At 35.0% G+C, this 19,227-nt stretch overlaps 1 protein-coding gene across 1 annotated transcript in view; it reads right to left on the bottom strand.

Moving 5' to 3' along the window:
* Positions 1–202: 202 nt before the first annotated feature.
* Positions 203–19,227, bottom strand: part of CUL2 (cullin 2) — a 53,191-nt gene continuing 34,166 nt past the window's right edge. Inside the window, 11 exon segments of the mRNA XM_086614481.1 lie at positions 203–808; positions 6,770–6,886; positions 7,600–7,701; positions 10,192–10,394; positions 11,031–11,097; positions 14,115–14,192; positions 14,586–14,738; positions 15,239–15,325; positions 15,431–15,559; positions 15,938–15,997; positions 18,378–18,485. Coding sequence (XP_086470607.1) covers positions 677–808; positions 6,770–6,886; positions 7,600–7,701; positions 10,192–10,394; positions 11,031–11,097; positions 14,115–14,192; positions 14,586–14,738; positions 15,239–15,325; positions 15,431–15,559; positions 15,938–15,997; positions 18,378–18,485 — 1,236 coding nt within the window. The 3' untranslated portion in view covers positions 203–676.

Genomic DNA, 19,227 nt, shown 5'->3' with positions numbered 1-19,227 from the left:
ACCATAAATATTTTTATAATCACATTGAGCATAACATACCTGGTATTCAGTTGTATATAAATTAGTTCTTACGTTAGATCTACTTCTGAGGTTATCCAAAACCCAAACATATAATGTTATTTTCACTCTTCCAGGTCTGAATAATATTTATAGACATTAATACCATATCCATTTCTACAATCATTCAAGACACATTATATAACTTTATTTTTTTTATTTGACAAGCAGCAGTATCATGTTTGTCTTTTTTTTTACATTTTAATGTAGATACAATTATTAGGTTATCTGTCATATTACAATATTTAAGTTTTTGTTTTGTTTTGCTTTTTTTTTTTACTTTGTCTTAAGATACATTAAAAAACATCAACTGCAAACGTGAAAGGGGAAGAAAAAAAAAAGCATGGTACCCAACCAATTTTCCACATTTCAGCAATACTTCACTCATTCTTTTAGTAAAGTTTTAAGAAATGTCATAATGACATGAGCTTGAAATATCTATAGGCATTTTCATTGACGCTCATCGCTCATGACATGGCACTGGTGATGTTGTAAACAGCAGAAAAACAGGGGCTGCCAAGTGACCAATTATGGAGGCAGAGGCCGCCTCTTCCCACAGGAACACACCAAACAGTGACAGCAATGATCTCCTCACAATCATACCTGCAGGATTGCAACATCATGCTACATAACTGTACTCGTCTGCAGAGGCCTGGCTTCGCTCTATGTACTGTTTGTCTATCAGAACTTCAATACACTTCTTAATCATGCTGATACTTGGGTTAAACCTAGCTCTTGATTGGCTAATTACCTGCAAAAGACAGACAAGTTTTTTGTGTTATTTTTATTTACAACAGTTATCAATGCTATAGAAATGTCTGCGAAGGGCTTTAAGGCAAATTTAGTATATTTTTCTTTTAAAGGCAGGATTAAATAAACCTGGAATAGTTCATTTATAACAATCAACAGAGCATCTCTATACATTAGTGTCAGGACAACGGACTGTTCAGCTCACTGGTTAGTTTGCCTGCACGTTAACCAGATCTTCTCAGTCCTCTTGCATGCTTAATTTGCCACAGTAAAAACGAAGATCAATATTCAGGTTCAAAATTAATCTAATATTAACACATTGCTTCGCTTTGTTATTATCCCAGTTTAAGCAAAGTGAAAATTTTGTAAAACCATACATGCCTTTCCACGCTGGCTCTGCTAACCGACCTCTCCTCCTAGACTAGGTCGCTTTTACTTCTGTTTATGTACATTCATTGTTCTGGAATATTTAATTTATGGACTCCCAAATTTTGTTTGAGTTACATCAGTCTTACTTGGAAATTAAATGCTTGAAGAATGTGTTAATCTCAGTTTTTGGAATAGTTTATACAATTCTGAATGGTTAAATTCCAACTGATTGTATTTTTCAAAACTACCTCTAAAGTTGAACACGATTTTCTTCTCATCCAACACCACTTTTGTCATCATAACCATATAGAGAAGACATTTTCTTTTAATAAAAATTTGTGAAACCTGTGTTTTCTTTATAGCATTAAAGAGACATGTTTAGAAGACATGTAAACAGGTACATAGCAAATTACCTGAAGAAAATCTGACTATAATGTTATAGTAAAACCTTTTTAATTCTTGAATAGGACAGTTTAAATATATTAAAAATTCAACCTACCCTTAGAGATTCTATTGCACTAGATAATAAAATTTGCAATAAAAACCAACACTTCTTTTTCAGGAAATTTGCTGAGAAGTCCTAGATGACACTTTTCCTCACAAAAGATACAGCCCAAGTAGTAATCATTTTCTAAGTTACACTACTTCGTTGCTGTTGCAGCTGCCAAGATATGAGGTGTGAGCTGGTTTTGTTGTGTTTTGTTTCAGTTCCAGCCCATGTAGTGCTGTATACCTGGTCCTGGAAGGAGGTCAAACTGCTCAGCTGCCTGGAAGGTGTAAATGGAGTCCCCCTATCACTCACTTCCTTTCCTATACAATTTGAGACCACCAGGATGAACCTCTCTTTCTGCAGTCACTGAAGATGGCCCTACAATTTGGTGAGTTCCATCTGGCTATGCTGGAACTTTGTAAGACATGCAGCAAAAAACTATTGCAGCAAAAAACTATTAGGAAATATTAATACATAATAATATTTAATACAAAAATATTACAGCAAAAAACTAAATCTATATATGCATTGTGGAAGAAACTGCAGCTGCAGACAAAACTTTAGATGTCTCTTAACAGTTCTCAGTTTTGCCCATTCTCTTGTAGAAAAGAGGAAGAAATGGTGTGTAGTAACAGAACGTGCATATCTATTAACTCAGAAAATTATTCACATTTTACTCTTGTGATCAACCTGTAGCAAAGAAAGTTATTACTACTTTCTCCTCTCTACTTCCTAGCAGCGGTGAGGTAAACAAACGATCTTACTACAGATGTCACAATATATTTTGCCTGTAGCTTCTCATTTGTTCTGTAAAAAAAGTGATTCTTATTTCAGCTCAATTTCTTGTTTTGTTTACAACTTTTCATGGCTAGCTTTGTTCCAGCTCTAGAGCTTGATGGAGCCTTCTGTGAGCCAACAGAACTCACCAGGTAGAACTCACCAGCAAAGTAAACAAAAAGCTCAAAAGAGCAAGTTTTGTTGGGCTAGCAGCCAAGGGTCTGGTACGTTCTGCAGCAGTACAAATGAGAAGAAACTTGGTGCTAACAAGCTAATAGATCTGCTCATATTTCACCTAACTTCAGCCCTACACTCAAACTGATTGTCATCATCATATTCATGTATTTATTTAGGACAGAAAAGAAAATATAGAATTTTGCATTGGTAGGGTTTTATTGGTTTTGGTTTATTAAAGATAATACAAGTAAGAAGGACAAAGAGAAATACTTGTTGGTCAGAATAGAAAAATTTTCTGAGAATGACTGCATTGACCTTTCCCCTCCGCTACTCCCACTGGCCTTACTCATTTTAAGCGAAAAGCTACCTGCAAGCGACTGCAGCATGGAGCTAAAAGTAGAACTACCAGGGCATATCTAACACAACAGTTCAGCAAAGACCACATACTGACATATCCAGGCCTGTCAAGGGCCTTGAGTATTTTCTTGGACACCTCATCCTAAATGAAATGTGTGGTGCTGTAACGCTAACTGTTAGAACCAGAGATAACTACATTAAGGCTAGGAGTCTTTCAATCATATCTCTAACAACAGTATAATCCTGCCCTTATACCTCAGAAAAAGTTATTAATGACATGAGAAAATATTAACCATTCATAGTAAACAGACTTCTTTTCAAAAGATTCGTTCTTACTCCTCAGGAAGTCAGACTAGAAATTTTAAGTGAATATATTATTTATAAATATATAAACACTATGATAAAAGTAACAAGAACTAAGTATATATGTCACCATAATTAGTAACAATATCACAAACGAATGTTTTAAGAAACAAAAAGGCTATTGACAGTAAGCCAAATCTTACTACAAGGTTAGAAGGAATAAAAAAGAAGTTGCACAGCCAAGAAGTTAGTTACACGTACTCTACAGATTTAATAGAAGTGATGGTTATTCATTTTTTAATAAGGGTCAGACTAGTGAGAAAGACGAGCATGTTCAAATCAGAACCACCTCTCAGTTTGGTCTTATTAATGCAACATGAATCAAAAGAAGTTACTGAGCTCAACGCAGACATAACTAGGCAAAATTTCCACTTAAGATGAGATTTTCATCTTTCCGTTTAAGCATTAGGTATACAAAAACCTGTCTCCCCTCAATTTGCTCTAAAATCTGCCAATAATTTCTGAAGTGCCTAAGAGTACATCTGTGCCATAGACTGTAGAGAAGACACCTAACATTTTAAAGGATCCAGCTCAGGTCCCAGTAACAGCCTAGCTGAGGCAGCACGGAGACTGGCACAAATTAAATCAGACTGAAAAAAAGGGAAAAATTAACCCTAATGAATTTTTGTACTGCTTCACCTTATTGCTTAAGGTTTCACAATCGTTCCTTTAAGGCTAATCAGGTCCCCACGCTATACTGCAGCATAGATATCAATTATTTAGAAGCCTAGCCTTCAGTTTTAAATTCTCTAACCCACCTAGGATATAAGCAGTATTCAAAATTGAGAACTAAAGACTAAATGATAAAGGACATGATTTTCAAAAGTGTCATAAATTTAGTTAAATGCTAAGGTAAAAAAACAATCCTGGTGGATGTGGCTAGTCAGATAAAACGGAGCACCAACTTTACTATCTACTTAGTTTTTAACTCAGAAACAATCAAAATATCCACTTTTCTTGCAAAATGTGAAAAAGCTCCTGATGTTAATAGACTGTACTATTCTGCAAGAGTACTTCAAGAGCAAAATGCAGCAGATGCACGTCAGATAGTGCCTCCTGAGTTAAACAAAGGAAGAAGCAACCAAAGAAGGATTTTTTTGTTTCCAAACCAAAAATTTGTAATCTATTCCAGCCTTACAAACTGGTCTCAAGCAAAGGACACTTTGAAACTTTTGCTAAGAATTTGAAAGCAGGGAGAAAAAGTATTTTCTAAAATGAAGCAGGGCTTGCCTACCATTTTCTAGTTCTAACTGCAAATTCCTACAGGATTTGGTTTTGATAGGTGGACCACTCGATGGATAAGGAATTGGCTGGATGGTCGCATTCAAAGAGTTATGGTCAATGGTTCAATGTCCACGTGGAGGACTGCAACGCGTGGTGTTCCTCAGAGGTCAGTACTGGGACCAGTGCTATTTAACATCTTTGTTGGAGACATGGACGTGGGATCGAGTGCACCCTCAGCAAGTTTGCAGATGACACCAAGTTGTGTGGTGTTGTGGACATGCTGGAGGGAAGGGATGCCATCCAGAAGGACCTTGACAGGCTGGAGAGGTGGGCCTGTGAGAACCTCATGAAGTTCAACAAGGCCAAGTGCAAGGTCCTGCATGTGGGTCGGGGCAATGCCAAGCACAAGTACAGGCTGGGCGGAGAATGGATTGAGAGCAGCCCTGAGGAAAAGGACTTGGGAGTGCTGGTGGATGAGAAGCTCAACATGAGCCAGCAATGTGTACTGGCAGCCCAGAAAGCCAACTGTATCCTGGGCTGTATCAAAAGAAGTGTGGCCAGCAGGTTGAGGGAGGTGATTCTGCCCCTCTACTCTGCTCTTGTGAGACCCCACCTGGAATACTGTGTCCAGCTCTGGAGTCCCCAACACAAGAAGGACATGGAGCTGCTGGAGCGGGTCCAGAGGAGGGCCACAAAGATGATTCGAGGGCTGGAACACCTCTGCTATGAAGACAGGCTGAGAGAGTTGGGGCTGTTCAGCCTGGAGAAGAGAAGGTTCCGGGGTGATCTTATAGCAGCTTTCCAGTACCTAAAGGGGGCCTACAGGAAAGCTGGAGAGGGACTTTTTACAAGGGCGTGTAGTGACAGGACAAGGGGCAATGGATTTAAACTGAAAGAGGAGAGATTTTGATTAGATACAAGGAAGAAATTTTTCACTCAGAGGGTGGTGAGGCAGTGGAACAGGTTGCCCAGAGAAGCTGTGGATGCCCCATCCCTGGAAGTGTTCAAGGCCAGGTTAGATGAGGCTTTGGGCAACCTGGTGTAGTGGAGGATTTCTCTGCCCATGGCAGGGGGGTTGGAACTAGATGATCTTTAAGGTCCCTTCCAACTCTAACCATTCTATGATTTCATCATAACTGCACAGATAATTTAAGTAACAGGAAAACAAATAACCAGATTTTGAGAATAATCAGGACCTATGCTGCCTCATCTTTTAGATATTCAAAATCAGACTTCTTAAATTAAGCGTACTTTCAGAATATCTGTGTACAAGCACTATTTCAACATCCAAAACCCTTAAGATGTCTTACATGGCAAGTTCTGGGCTTACAAGCTCTCTGTAGCTGCTTATATTTTTCAGGAAAGAAAAAGTAAGTGACAGAAAGCACGCAGCAAATGTGTCTCAAAATGACTGAATGCCTCTCCACTTCTATTCTCAAAATGGTCAAGTAAAGCAGGAATCTTTATTCTCCCTCCCACCAATCCTCTCTGAGGCTATCCAGCAAGGCTAAGGACACACAAGAATGAGACAGACTGAAGAACGAACACCTTGGAAGGCTGAAGAAATTAAAACTGTGAACTGGTTGGAAAAAGCAAAGGTTAGGCTGGAATGAGAAATACAAATAGGCAGGCAACTAGTGCAGATGGAAAAGTGGGAGAAAAAAAAAAAAGAAATAAGACTTCCTTCCCAGCTAGTCTGTGATAGATCACAGATCATTAATCTAGAATATAAAAAATCTAGCCAACTGTACCACTTAATGGAAAAAGGAGATTAACAAGTTCATGTCTACATATTCAGACAACTTTTTAAAACTTAAGCCATGAATTAGAATAAAATCACAATTAGAGCTCAAAATTGGCTAGGTGCTTCCATGGAAATTCCATACTTGGAATACCCATACTCAGATTTTCAGTTGAACCTATAGCTCTAACAATGATTCTTCCAGGATACAACATCTGTCAGCACAGAACCAGCCAACAGGAAAAAGAGAGCACAGAGGCACTTGATGCTTTAGCGATAAGACACGTTTACAAGATTAGGGGTTCACAGCTCATGCTCCAGTTCAAAGTAGACTCCAATGAAATTCTCGCTAATTTCACTGAGGAATTAGTTTTGACACGGGAAGAGTTCTGTGGTCAGATGTTTTAACCAGTTATTCTGAAGATTTTAATCAAATCATGCTTAAGAAAAGGATTTTATCTTACCTCCTGAATAAGAGCATTATGTCGCAACACTTTACGTGCTTTCATGATACGGACTATAGCAGCTTGAAGATACATTTTTCTGTCTTCATCTACAGCACTTCTGGTCTGCTCCATCTCCTGCAATATAGGAAAAACAGTAATGCTTAAAATACAGTAAGATCAATAAACACTTCATAAAAGTATCTCGAATCTATACTTTTTACACTGTTAAAATTGGTCAACTAATACAAAAATGTAGGTGAAGTTCAATTCCAGGCAAAGTACTTCCACAAATCAAGAACAGCAGGTTCCATGAAAATTAGTAGGAAGGTAGGAGAGACACATCCAAATCAGCGTTTTTTTTCGCTAGGGAGAAAGGTAGGCAGAATTTACTAAAATGTATTGAGTTTGGCAGCACATGTTTCTTGTGCCAAACCCTGTATCTTAGGAGATGCAGAGGGAACACGGATTATCAACACTGGAGTTAATTTTAGTTGCCAAAGGACACACATAACCATAGGAAAACAGAGCTGATTGGTTTTGCAACTCCTGGAGTAAGTTGCTTTTATAAACACCACCAAGAAAAAAGTCTCATTAGATAAGACAAGCTAAATGTCAATCTCATTTGGTACAAGAGGAATAGCTCTTGTTTATCTTTTCCTTCTACTTCCTTATTCTCTATTTCATTTTCTCCTGCAAGTGCTTAAGCTTTAAACTTAACTTTTTTACGGTGATGTAAATCTTACACAGGGACTCTTACATCTGCTTACACCAAACCAATACAATAAATTTGATTTTAGAAAAATAAGCTTCCTAAGCTGTTCAAGATAGAAACACCGAAGAATACTTGCCTGTGGCGTGTCTTTCTGCATTGATGTAGTAATTTTAAATTTTGTTCGTTTACTGCTGAAGTTCATATTTAATGAAAATGTAGACTCTGCCTCTACATCTTCCTGCAATAAAGAATCTTTTTTTAAAATCAGAAATGGAATCAAAAAATGGTAACAATTTACCTTGAAAAAAATCACAGTTAAGGGTTTGCATACATACAAATAATTTCAGATTTGTAGTTGAAATTCTAAAATGCCACTTGAATCAGTTCATTTTTTTAAGCTATAGTTTAATTAACCTAGAAACCCAGTCTATTTTAGAAAACATTATAAAGAACTCTGACATTAGGTTTTAATACTTTCACAGCTTATCTTAGTTGCAAAAACTCTCCAATTAAACTCATTTTCTCCCTGCAAACAATGTAGGATTTGCATTTATTTATGGCAGAACCTCAAGAGAGAGTGCTGTTGCTTTCACAACTGTTACTAATGTTGCCTTCCAGAATTTAAGGAAAAACATCTAAGTATTTTGTTATGTTATAGCAGAAAGAGTCAACAAGCTGTAACTTCTGCAGTTCCACATCTATCTGTATGTTTCTAATTTTTTCCTGTCAGAATTTCAATTCTTTTCCATATGTAAAAGTCCATCTCTTTCAATAAATGGTAACTATTGCCTGCAGTCCAAACCCCTTTACACTCAATTCACAGGATGACCTGACCGATCTTTGCAGTTTCCAGGCAAGGGTCTGTACAAGTATTACCAATTTCCAGCAGAATAAAGTTCCTGGACTCCTTAGACTTTGGAATCTTGCCAAACCATGGTTGCGTCAAGTGTAAATGCTTCAGTAAACACAGTCAATATTTATCTAAATATACACTCAAAACAATATTAATTCTAATTTTATATTCTGCAACAAATACTCTTTATTGTAATATTGTATAATATCCAGGCATAGTATGGAAAACTTAACATGAAAGGTTAAAGATCAATGGCTTAAAAAAATATAAGCTAACATTAAATTTTAACATTCAGATTATGTGGTTGAGTATAAACCAAAATAAATTGTGTGTTGTACATGAACTCAAAAAACATGATTCTAATGAACCAATAAAGATTTTGTCAAAAGTTTCTTTTTTCCCCTCCTGTCTTTCAAAAAAACAACAAACAAACAAAAGCAAACTACAACATTTAATACACTGTACTTTTCTGTGTGGCTCAGATACAGCTAAAGAGAAGTTAGTGTATTTAATTTCACTGCTTAAGCCAGTGAAGTTCACTGGCTTATTCAATAAGCAAGCTGATAGGCTGTCTACAGATCTGCTTTCACATTGCTGGATGGAGTGCAAAGAAAACAGAATTAGCAGAGATGTTTGAATACAATAGCCTAGAAGTTAATGAACCAGAAAACGCAGTAGTAAACAGGTAAAAGGGTTGGAAAGCTGTTTCGTTCTCTCTTCAATAACATATGCTTAAAGAAACCGGGCAAATCATATACAGCAGGCATAATAAATGTAAATCCTTTAATTAACGGGCAACTTCGAGATTTTGAAAAAATCTCACTGTTTTCTGTAATAGCTCCCACTGTTAAATTTCATTCATGGTTTAACAGACATCTTCTCAGTCACTGTTCCAACCTGAGCTCATTTCTAGATATTGGAAGCATGTCCTATGCTTCAGTCAAGCATCAGATCTTCCTTGTGATCTCATTTTCCAATTTCTAATATTTCCTTAGTTTAAAAAAAAACCAGCATTCGGAGCATCTTGGGATTTCTTCTCATAAGCAAAATGAACATCTTATCTCAGTTTCTTCTGCCTGATACTGTCTGAATTACTGGCTTTCTGGGCTAGCTGGAAGCACATGCTGAAGTTTGTATGGTACGCACAGGCACTTCTGCAGTGCTTCTTACATAGCAGACATCTGTGCCCTTCACTGTGTGGGAAAAAGGGTAACTGGTTTCACATAGGTCGTACAAAAGTATGAGGCAGAGTCAGAAACAAAACCTGTATCAATCCTAGCCTTAACCACAAAACAAAGCTCAGATGTTACTGGAATTCCATGAAACTCATAGGATGAAAGTTTGGCAAATTACAGAAAAAAAAAAAAAAAATCGCATATAAGCCCTCCCTGTTCCCCTTCCTCTTCCTGTAATCCATCAGCAAGGAAGAACATGGTTGCTGTTACTTTCAGTCTCTTAATCCTACATTTTATTATTTTTTTTTAGGATCTCTGTAAGACTGTTTGGTTTACTACTCAGGCTCCTTCCCATGATTCAGTACAACTTTGGAAGCGGTGTATTTAAAGAGTATTCCCCTCCAACTATAGTGAGTCTAAAGCCACATAGATGAAATGCAACAGAAACAATTAACAGTTCTAGCACTATTACCTTTTCAGCATACCATGCTGTTATAGCCATAGAGAGTCTATATGACACAGTCTAATTCCTTTTGTCTCTTTCCTTATAAATACAGATTTGTCATTGTTCACAAGGGTCAATAATACATTTTAGAAAAAATAAGCAAACAGCAGATTCTTTTATATTAAAAAAGCCTTCAACAAATATTAGAATCATAAGACTGAAAACACGAAACTTTTTTACATCATTACTGCATACCTTGTCTGAATCATGGTTGATCATTTTGACATCAAGTAAGGATTTTATGGTTTTTGTCAGTTCCTTCTCATTCATTTGCGTGCTATCCTGAAGATCTTTGTAACTGACAGTTTCACTGTTGTTGAAGGCGAGCAACACTGCCATTTGGTATGTTGTGACCATGGCTACATAAGGTTTGCACAAATAATTCATTTTTACTTCACCTGTAATAATAAAAGCGGTATTTTATAAACTGATGGAATGTGGTGAAAAGCCACCTGAAGCCTAACTATTAGAGCTCCTTTTACATTTTCAGACATTCAAGTCACACCTAAGTATGCATTTAACACTTGGAATGGGAAGATGAAAACTGATGATGTGAATTTACACATAAAGAATGTGGTCTGCAACAAAAAAATCCTCTGCTTAACTATGAATACTAGAACAATAGGGTTTTCAAGCAAAAAGGAATCTACAGTGTTGAATTTGAATAATGCAAATAATTTTCCAAATAGCCTCAACGCATTGCAATGCATAAACTTCAATTAGTAATAGCTTACACAGAATCACAGAATACTGTTATTAACTCAGCAGTTCTGAAGTGCTGTCCTGCAAAGAACTGACAACTCTAGTTCTACTTGGATTTAATAAGTCACAGATAACATATGCAAGTTTACAAAGTATAAATTTTGGAAATGCTAAGCAGCAAATATTAAATTAATTTATAAGGCAAAATAGTCAGTTGACTTGACATGCAACATAATATTCCAACTCCAAAGCCTGTTGCCATTTGAAAAGGACTTTTAACAAATAATTGTCAGCTATTTAGAACATAACTTTAACAAAGCACTTCTTTTTACCTGTACAAAGGTAATGTAACCAAGTAAGCTTCCTTCCACTAAAATGCTGACTGTAAAATAATTCAAACTGCAAAACAAAATGAACTTCCATTAGTCACACATATAACTACTTGGAATAGTTCATTATCACACTACCACCCCAGTGAAGAAATACTGTTTCATGTTCACTGTATCGGACACAAACACTGCAGATCAATGCATGACAGCACTTTCCTTTAGAAGACGGGTAATGACTGAACATCAGTCATTTACTGAACTACTTGAACATATTAACATGTCACTTGATGACTAAATCAAAAAGATTGTTGACACATTCACACTCTCAAAGTATAAGATACCATAGTTAAACAGTGTTCCAAAGAAGTAACAACTCTATTGATTTTAAAAGAATTTCCAGGAGGTTTTAGCAGCTCAATTTTGTTAGGTTTTATTCTTCTGTTCCTTCCAATCCATACAAAAACAAGTGTATTTTTACTTTTTCACCTTAGTGAAATCACTCCATATTCCATGGATTTGATATTCTATTTAAAGTCAATTGAGAAAATTCGTTTCACTGATTTTTCTTTTTAACAACATCCTTCAAAAAACTAACTTTTAGTTAAAAGGTATTTCCCAGTCAGCTACATATTGACTTTCGCCACAAATCTCATCTTACATTCCTGAACATGTTTTTAGGGGAAATTCCAAAAGAGCAAGCTTGAAAGCGGGCACAGTTTTTTGCCACCTTCTAATTTGAGTTTTAAGCTAGACGCAGCTACACAGTTTGAAAACATCTCAAAATCAAGAGGCAACTACAGATCCTCAAATCTCTGTTGAAAGCTTCCAAAACCCAATTTCACAAAGAAGCACACATTTGTGATTTAGGAAGTAACAAGGTTGTGCTGACACTCAGAAACTGAAGCATCCTCTCAAAAATCAGTATTTTAAAAATCTTACATGCAAAACTAACATTAGTAGTAATGTTAATGTCTTCCTTTTTTTTTTATTTTTACATTAATTTCTTGTCATTATAAGAAGTGCTACATCAATCACTCTGGAAAGCATTTTTTCCTGGTATTTAAATTATGCAGAGAGACACAAATATTTAGCAGAGCAGGAATATGAAAAAAATTGCCTCTGAACAACAAAAGGCCTAAATACAACTTAAAAATTCCTCTCTTCTTTGAGAAACAAAGCTTTTGGTTTTGTGCAAGGGAAAATTAGCTATGCAGTTTGAAATCTGGCACTGAAGTGCTTAAGTCTGACTACTGTAAATGAGACCATTTTCCAGAAGACTCTCGGAATGCAATTCCTAGAAGATTATTTCAAAGCTATGTTTATGTATGTGTAAAAGTAACTTTCACTAACAAAGAATAAAAGAATGAAGGGCATAAATGACCTGTAGAGTGTGATAAGAAAAAATCAAATTTACAGAGAATCAGCAAAATAATCTTATCCATATCATATATAATTCATCAATCCTGCCATTTCTGGAAACTAGCAAGCAATGGAGAGAGAATAAGAAAAAGCCCTAGGAAATTAAAAGGAGCACTGGATTTTGAAGAAAAATTAAAGATATTCCAGACTGTTTAAAAAAAACCCTTTTGAGGACATGGCTTCCAGCTTACTTAATTCTGTGGGCTAAACTAATGCAGAAAAGTTACTTGGAGAGGAAGGAAAAGAACTTCTCCAAAGATTAAAGTGAAAGTTTATGGAAAGGCTTGTAAAAATCAGGATTTTAATTAACATATGCAATATAAGGGTCTGATCATTCTGCTTGTAAGGAGGAATATAAAAACAAGGATTTTTAGTAGCATTTTAGTAGATACAGCATTCTCTTAGATGTCCTCTGAAAATAACTGAAATTTAGCTGAAAATCCAACACAAAAATTAAAATATAAATCTGACCTTAATCCTTTGTATTAGTCCTATAGCCAAGAGCAATAAATCACACTGCATAATATTGGCACGTGCCTGCTAAACCTTAGTATTAGCATTTAAGCTTTTTCTTTTAAAGAAAAAAATTCAGAGATTTTGCTCTCATATTTCCTATATGAAAGAAACAAGAAAGTGTGGCTTGCAGACTAATCCCAATTTAAGGTCTAACTACTTTCTGGTAATGAGAAAAATTTAAGCAGATTCAAATAACCTTTCCTTAAAATAGGACCAAACCTCTCTAAGCCCTACATAGCCAACACTGTGTACACACCAGTTTGGCTTACCCTGATTTGGTCTAGCAACTCTGATTAACATCGAAGGAAGCTACAAAAAGAGGGACTTTTGACCTCTTTAGGAATCAGGTGTTTCTCCACCCACAAGCTTACATAGTATGAAAACCAGTATTTGTATACCATTCAAATAAATACATATTTGGAAGCTCCAGTAGTCTCAAAGGCTGCAAAAGCTGCTAAAAACCAGTCTGCCCAGTTAAAGGGGTACTCCCATACTTCAGAGTAAAACTGCAAAATGTTTTTTTTTTCTAAATTCCGGGCAGAATCCTGAGACAACTCTCTCTTTATGGGTCTAACAATCAAATTTGACAGTAAAGACAGATATTGTCAACTTTTCCAAGACTTCAAGGTCATGTTCCATTTCTTCAGGGAATTACGAGTGTAATTTAGAGCATTAATTCTAGCTAGGTGACACATTAATAAGTTTGCTCCTTGAAACTGCTGAAACAATGAAGTTAGACAAGCAACTCAGATTCCAAGCTGCTTCTGATACGCAAGTCTGCATTTTAATCTTCTATTAAATCTGTTCAGATTTAATATTAGAAACAAAATCTTATTTTTCTAAATACTAGGAATCGGTTTTAAAGCTAAGAATCAACCCAGTTAATTTTATTGTATTTATTAGTATCTCCCACATCAATCATGAAGTTTAGAAGAGAGATGTGAAAAATAAAAAAAGCTATGCTAGCACATACATAAACTCAGTACGTCATTTGGATGAAACTTCCAAATTTCATATGGACTGGAAACAGGATAGTCATGATGTACAAACAAAACGAAGCAGCTCAGGTTTTTCTCTGTGAGAGTGAGGACCTTTTATTTGGAGTGATTTTACATTTTCCACACGTTTACAAAAAGCCTCCTACTAACCTACCATCTGTACACTTTTTTCCAGTTCCTGAGGAATTGCAAATGTAGAAGAAGGAGCCTGAGTTAGAGGCCATGCACCAGCCTAAAAGTATTGGGAAAAATAAAAGCATTAACGTTTTCAAACAACATATACATTAAGAAAAAAAAAAAAAAGCACTATTAAACAGATCTATAGCATATACTATGTCGTAAGACATTCAATTTACACCAGAAGTTTTACTGCTCATTTTTTACTGCATGCCCTACTGAGGTATTAATTCAAGACAAGACCACAAAGCATTTTACATCACTATTGTTTAGTGTGCTAGTGGGTTAATTTTAAAAAGAAACACTAGGAAAATAAATTATTCCACAATGATCACAAGGTGTCAGTTTCCATATGAGAAGTATTAGTAGTTGGAAAAATTTTTTGCTTTTTATTAGAACATAAAAACAAAGTACAAATAACTCAGTAGTAATAAACATACATTAGTACCTGTAGAACATAGATCTGAAAACTAATTCCCAAATCTATAATCGTGTCCTGGTTTTTGATAAAGTTGTTAAATTTATTGTTGAGATCAGCACTAACACTCATGTCTGTGTACATTCGATGGAGCTTGCTGGTAAATTCATAACCACAGGCTTGCTGTGAAGAAATATTGTAACACGTTTCAAAGTGAAAACAGGACGCTTTATATAAATTACACACATTCACTACTAAAACATGAAAATCTAGTCAGCAGAAGTGTTATAATATTTACAGAGAACACTAGTTACAATAGAAAACAAACATATAAAAGAAAGTTATCAGATTTATCTTAGTTTCACTTACTATACATTGATTTATAGGAACAATGTTATCTTATAAAATTGAAAGATAGAGCTAGTTTATGAAAGTTGTTTGTACTTTTATTATGTAAATATTAATTATTTGAACACACTTAAAACTACCCAAAACATCATAAAAATCTCAAACACTTAAGCTACACTGGCCATGTATCTTTTCATAGACTACCAAGGAATTAGTTTTTCCTTTCAGCTATTGAAAACACGATCTGCTGTTGCCTCTGGCACCCTCTGCTGCTCCCTCTCAACATTACATACTCTTATGTTTGTTTATTCTGCATTAAAAGAATATTACATTACCTTTAGTTTATTAATCATGGCTTCTTCAGAATCCATAGACATAGACAAACCATGAATTAATCTTTTTGCCAACATTCTGGCATAGAACTGCATTAAAAAAAAATCAGATATGAGAATTTGTAAAGCATAACCACCTTCTTCAAGTATACTTTGAATGTAACATTGTAACATTTCTTGAAAATCAAAAGTTACCTTTTGGAATACATCTTTGTCATCAATGTATTTGAAAACAGTAATGAAACTTGTAAGTTTGTCTTCTACTTCATTCTCTGTCATTCCTTTCGCCGATTTCTTCAACAAGTTGTCACAGTACTTGGCCAGCTCAAGTTTAGAAAAAGAAAAAACAAACCCAAACCTACTTGTCAAGCTTGAGAATAAATTCGAAACTTCTACACAATAGTTAAAGCATGAAATAAGTCACAGGCTACAGTCTCTTGTTCTATTACAAGGGCTGTATTCATACATAAACAATACACATTACATCCCCAGAAAATATAAATTCTATATCAAAAATTACAAGTGCACCAACTTTGCACATCCACAAAACGCGTGTGCAGGTAAAGTTATTTATTACTACTGAAATACACACCTGAGGCTGACTCAGTGCAAGAAACATTCATGTGAAGGATTCTATGCCAGTTCACTTGACAGTTAAAAAAAATATTATTACTTTCTACAATAATAATTTATATCACTTACCAACTCAGGTGCTTTGCAGATTGACTTGGGCTCCCTATAGTTAACTACTGATGTCAAAGCCTACATAGGAACACAGAGCAAAGAGAAAAAATGTAAAAGAGTTAAACTTTTTCTTTTATGAAATTTGAAGAAACCAAAAAAACATCCAGAGTAAAGATCATATGAGACCCTATAAAACTGAACTACGCAAAAGGGGATCAAAAAAGAAACAATGAGTAAAATGGTTTGAATTACTGCGCTGTGAGAACGTGTGTGTTGAACATTTTTAGATTGAGATTTAAGTAAAAGTGGAAAGAGTAGATGAACAGAAGTTAACCGCAGAAAGCTGGAGAACAAATTAAGTTCTGATTAGAAATTTAAATGTAAAAGCATGAAGATTTTTGTACAAAGCAATATGTATAGTCCAAAAGCATGGATAGAAAAAAACTGAGGAATAATTGCAGATAAAGCAGATTTGAGCAGTAGCACATCAACAGCAGCCTACATCAACAGCATATCTCTTGAGCTGAAAAATATAAATGGTGTGCTCAAAACTGTAAGAAAGGGAAGATCGTTTGGTTGTTGGATTTTTTGATAGACTGAAGAGGAGAAAAAACATTGTTGAAAGTGGAAATTTGAAGCAGTGCAGTACAAAAAATATGGTAGCGGAAGAAAACCTGAATATGATGAGAAAGAAAAGGAAGGGCATAATGGCAGTTTAGAATTGGAAACTATAAACAAAGATATCAGAATCATGAAGTTCAGTTTCTAAACTACGTATCACATTTAAACTCACATTTTAAACTAACACTGAATCAAAAATATTGCCTGACCATAGTTCCTAGGAATTATAGTTCCTTCTGTGGAAGGAAAACATTATTATTATTATTATTATTATTAATTGTATTATAAAGAAGAACTGACAAGCAGCTCCTGTACAATGCCTCGACATTACAATATTTGGTAACAGGTCTCTAGAATCCCTGTAAGAAAGAAATGCATGAACTTGACAAGAAATATGAAACTCTGAAGCTTAAGAGCACTCTTTCACAAAAATACTGGAGGCAACAATAGCAGTTTTGATATCTACCCTGAAAAACTGACAGCAGATTAAGATTTTAAATATTTACTGCACTAAATATCACTGAAGTGAAGAACTGATGCATTTAAGGAAAAAGCACATTGCCTATGTGCCAGCAAATGTAGTTGTCCATCTCATACTGCCCCACCTTCTGGTACATGATATTAATTGCAATTCAGACAGAAATGCATTAAGGCACTGAAATAAGGATTTGTTTTAAAATACTTAATTATTATTTTCTCTTTATTACAAATACAGATGGGTAACTACTACTGATATTATTACTGGTATCTTCACCACTATCTTTCCAGATTAATCTTGTCTGAAAATTATCAAAGCTTAAACTATGACCCTAACTACAAAAAAAAAACACAAAAGAGCAATGAAATGTATGCAAGCATCCTATGACAGAAAATTATATATAGGAAAGTAGTAAATCCTCTCTCTAGGAAAAAGATACAAGGATATAGGGGAAAGGGTAGAAAATTAACAAATCAATTAGATAAAATGTACTTCATTTTTGAGGAGGAGCCACTCAATCCCTCATGAGCCCAGGCATGTTTTGCAGAATTTAATAACAACAATAATGATTATAATAAAGTTAGGTATAATTAATAACAATAAGCATTATTAAAATTTATAACAGTTATTAAAATAGCTATCATTGATATTGTTAAAATTTATATCAATAAAACTAATTAACATTTATAACAATAACTTATTAAAATTCATAACAATAATAATTATTAATAAAATTTTTAACTATTAGAACTATTATCTTAAATATCTTCATGGCTAATGGCTATGCAAGTCAAAGAAAAGAGCAGCAAGCCTCTTTCTCTAAACAGGCTTATTTAACTTCAAGTGCAGTTCTCTCCTGGAAAAAGTTAGCTATTGTGACAGTGATTCAAGTAATGCAAGTTTCCAGATATTGTATCATCAATTTCAAAAATTTAAATAAAACTTCTATGTGAGTAATACTATCAGCATTCAGAGTTTGAACATGATGTCAGCAAGCAAATTCAAGTTCAAACACATGTAAGATTTACCAAATTTTCCAAAACCCACAATTTGTCTATTTTTTATCTGCATTTAAATTTATATTAAAGGAGTAGGCTCCATTTTTGTGTTTTGAATTACAATGAAAAGAAAGGTCGGTCTTTCGAAAAATATTTAAGTATTATAGTTATTTCCTTTGTACATATCTTTTACATATCCTAACACTGGATTCTCTTGTTCCATTGCACTTCTACACTAGAAAAATTGCATAAGAACTGTATCTTTGAACATGCATTGATGCTCTGAAGAATTCTGGTGACCCTGAAACAGAGTCACGCATTTTGCTTTCCAATGTTTTTTTTTTACTTGAGTAAAAGTTACCTTGTCAAGGGCACTCATGAAGTGTTGATCACCATTCAAAACAGTGTTGATGAGCTGCACAAATTTACTATGTACTTCCAAAACTGACTCCACAAACTGAGTTGGCATCTAAAAAAGGTAGATAAAACAGAATTCAAATTAATGAGAGAAGTAGTATAATGTACACACAAATATATCTTCATTAGTTGTACATTTTTTCCTAATTATTCTTTTTGATAAAAGTTAAAATCATAGTGATTAAGTGTTTGAGAGGACTGATTCTGTATTGTGGTACTCTTACGCTGCTGTGCTTGAGCATGCTTTGTAAATAAAAGGTCTATGGCTATATTTACAGTCCTGCGATCAAACATAGATTTGAGTCTATACTGTTCTCATGTTGTCTAATCTTTTATATCATACCCTAAAATCCTTTATTAGCTCTTTCAAAAATCATTAATGCTAACATGTAAATACAGCAGGCAAGCCAAAAAACTAATGATATAAGAAATCTCCTGCTTCTCCTACACACTGACTTCAGAGAGGGCAAATCTGGATGAATCCTTCGAATTTTTCTACACAGAACAGTCACCTATCAGATTTAATGAGCCACACTTCAGCATAACATTTTGTATAGAAATGACTAATACGAACTAGAGGAGTCCCTATGCAGACAAGCTGGCAGGCAGTAATGCACGAGTGTGCAATGCACTGGCTGCATCCTCTGACTCCTCAAGGGCATTCTCAGGTCATACATTAAAAACGTTTTGATGACGATGTACTAATCCACACAGTGAAGCAAGTATTTCACATTTGAAGTTTATCTACAAAAGGCTATGAATTTTCACCACCCTCATGGCTCTGCATTCTTTTC

The sequence above is a fragment of the Tauraco erythrolophus genome, chromosome 7 (genome assembly GCF_009769465.1).
Source record: "Tauraco erythrolophus isolate bTauEry1 chromosome 7, bTauEry1.pri, whole genome shotgun sequence".
NCBI classification, from domain to species: Eukaryota; Metazoa; Chordata; class Aves; order Musophagiformes; family Musophagidae; genus Tauraco; species Tauraco erythrolophus.
This window is presented reverse-complemented; position numbering and strand designations above follow the sequence as displayed.